Here is a 3,265-nt window from a genome sequence, read left to right on the forward strand (position 1 = left end):
GGGTAATGAAGAAAAACTTTAATATAAGTTTAACATAACAGCAAATGTACAACGTTTCGACAAGATTTTGTCATCATCGTTGTGCATTTGCTGTTATGTTAAACTTATATTAAAGTTTTTCTTCATTACCCATTCAAGCCATCTCCAACCATTATTAATTCTGCTATACACTAACAGTTTTTGAACAGTATTTTCAATCATTATCTATTCATGAAGTACATGATAAAAATATTAAAAAACATACAGGGACATTTGATATACAGTTTTCCTTATTGTTCAACATTATCTATTAGGAGTTCCAAAATGGTTCATTATAAAAAAAGATTATTAAATTTTCAGTGGATGCTAACTCAATACACATGCTCTTAAATTAACAGTATAAACTGTGAAATTTGTTGTTTCTTTCAACGTTTGGTCTTACTTGAAATACTGATTCAACATTTCAAACTCATGCTTTACTCCCACTTTATCACATACCACCAAACAAAATACTAGGTGTTATTATAAAAACAATGACATGTACGTAGTTTGCACAAAGAATATTATTGAAGATACTTTGTACTAGTAACAAGTTACGAAAAAACAAAACAAAAAAAGAGCTAAGAGTCAGAAATGCTAGAATTATAGGAAAAAGACTGACACTGAGAAAGACACTGAAAGAGAAGGTGGAAACTTACTGCTTGCTCCTGATGGTTCCACTATGGGGCAAATAAACAGAGAAAACAGTGTAATGGTAGTGCTAAGAAAAGCAGGTGAATTGAACATCTCTGTGTTAAAGTAGATTCCCTCATTAACGAATGTGTTAAACTAATTAATACTTCCACTGTCTAAAGTGAAAGAATGTACTTTGTCACATCTCAAATGTTCATGAGATGAGTAACTCTTTAGAGATGATGAATGCAACACACTCTGGTACCTTTTAGAATATTATAAAAGTAAACATATATATTTTTGTAGTTTAGACTTGTATCTCTGAGTTGTTGACGAAACGTGACACTAAATGTGAATTAGGCTACCCAACTATGCTACATAAAACTCTGTGCTGCACTACTCTTCAAATTACATTTCAAAACACATTATTTATAACTAAATATATTTTCAAATTTAATTATATAAACTCTAATATTTAACTATCAAAACTATTCATTTTAAACGAAAAAGTATTTAACCTTTCTTATTTCTGAAAAAAATTCACAAGACTTACAAATTTACCATCAGATGGCGCTAATTTTAAAACCACTAACTGAAGGTTTCAATGCATTTATATCCACTATTTTTTACGTAGATAAATTGAAAAATATTTGGGTATTTAAAACTAATAAGTGCAAAAATTAAATATTTCCAATTACATTAATGAATAAGAATGACAAATGAAAGTTCTCTAATAAAAGATAATATTTCTTTAATCCCCAGCTAGGAAGGAATGAAATAATGTCAATCAATTATCCATATCAATAGAAGAAATTAATTAATTTTATATAGGGTAATATTTAACATAGGTAGAATAATAAATTTCAAAATGTCCTGGTCGAGTAATTTCAAACTGTTTTTAAGTTACTAAATGTTACTCAGTTAAGTTATTTACTCAAAATGAGGTGATAATGTGTAAGACTCAACTGTGAGAACTGATTAAAACTTATAATAAATTACAACATACTAAAAAGTGAAGAAAGAACTTAAAATGATTACGAGCTGCGATTTAGGAAATGCAACCAAAATTGCCTAGATAACGCGAAATATCTGAAAAAAAAACAACAAAAAAACAAAAACAGCCCCAGCTCATGGTTGTAACAAGTAATTGACATAAGAAAAAATGTTTAAATAAATAAAAGTGGATAACTGCTAATTGTTTTAATCTAAATGTTAATTACTTGCTATATTATAGATAAAAAGACAAACAAATTAAATAAAACCCAAATTAGGTAAAAACAGAGTATCTAAGAATCAACTGTATCAACATTCTCATATTTTTCTTTTAAGAATTTAGACGTTTACTACAAAGGACTAGAACAGGATCAAATTCTCAAGTTAGCCAAATATCAAAGAATATTTGCAATATAAAGTAAATAAGAAACTAAAATTCTTTAAGTAAAAAAGGGATATGAAATTATTATTATTTCTAAAATGAATAAAACCGTCAATAGATGGCAGTAATAAACTTGTTCCTGTTTGAAACATTTTTCAAGGTGAAAGCATTTGTATCGACTTACTTGTTTCACCTGTAGTGATGACAGCAGGTGTACTAGGTGAGCCACGACCAATGGCATTAACAGCAATAACATGAAATTCATACTCGGTGTAAGGAACGAGGTCCGACACTGTGTAAAAAGTTGTGACAATTCCACTTAGCTCACTGTATTCCTGGTTCGCCTGCTTAGGTTTATACTGAATCACGTAATACTTTATGTTTTCAGCTCCTATGTCGTACGACCAAGAAAGTCTAATAGATCTGGCTGTTACGTCCGATATCCTCAAATCTTTTGGTGGACGAGGAAGTGCTGTAATATTCGGCAAGTCTCAGTCTAACCTTGTGAGGATCTCAAACTAACTAATCTATAATAATAAAAGGGCATGTCTGTGTGTGTGTGTGTGTGTGACCGCCATAGCTCCAAGAGGAAAGAACCTAGAAACCTGAAATTTTGCCCCCATACTAAGTGGACCTGAGGGTGTGCACCTGGGTATTATTACTTATCTTATCAACGTATGTGTTTATTTTTTTTAATGAGGCAAGCTAGCGAAAAACCACATAGAAAAGAAGTGGTTCCTTATATTACAAACAGGAATCACAGACAGACAGACACCCTCTTTTATTATATACGTATAGCCCATCAAACATGATGAGGTAAGTATTACCACCCGATAGTATACCAAATTAACAGCTTCTAATATATAGAAATGTTTTAGTAACAATGAGTTCCAACAATGGCTTTTATGTCATGTTGCTTAGCAACAAAAGTATAACTTAATATTGTTGTTAATCTATGTACTGAAAGTATAAAATGAAATGCATAAACAGTGAAACTGGAAAAATATTTGTTGATTTCTTAATTTAGAGTCTCCGTTGATTAAAGAGGGTTGTTTTTATTAAGAATGTTGGTGATATAACAGAAAATACCTTAATTCAGAAAAGATGTAGGTTTAAAACTGGATCGATATTTTTACTTTTATGGTAAATTTTATGCACTTGGTTCTAGGCTAGGTTATCTCACACTATGTCTTTACTTATTTATTTATTAATTTCTTTAAATCATACAAACATTCACTA

General features: G+C 30.2%; 1 protein-coding gene across 6 annotated transcripts in view; it reads right to left on the bottom strand.

Moving 5' to 3' along the window:
* Nucleotides 1–3,265, bottom strand: part of LOC106464407 (tyrosine-protein phosphatase Lar-like) — a 129,545-nt gene that overhangs the window by 41,377 nt on the left and 84,903 nt on the right. For 4 of the 6 annotated variants that reach the window (XM_022392101.1, XM_022392099.1, XM_022392102.1 and 1 more), the window contains 2 exons: nt 2,211–2,498; nt 678–698 (listed from right to left, as the gene is read on the bottom strand). In XM_022392101.1, the coding sequence (XP_022247809.1) occupies nt 678–698; nt 2,211–2,498 (309 nt within the window). The remainder of the gene's footprint in view (nt 1–677; nt 699–2,210; nt 2,499–3,265) is intronic. The other 2 variants (XM_022392100.1, XM_022392104.1) reach the window with 1 other exon arrangement.

This window comes from Limulus polyphemus, unplaced genomic scaffold, assembly GCF_000517525.1.
Source record: "Limulus polyphemus unplaced genomic scaffold, Limulus_polyphemus-2.1.2 Scaffold1641, whole genome shotgun sequence".
Taxonomy (NCBI): Eukaryota; Metazoa; Arthropoda; class Merostomata; order Xiphosura; family Limulidae; genus Limulus; species Limulus polyphemus.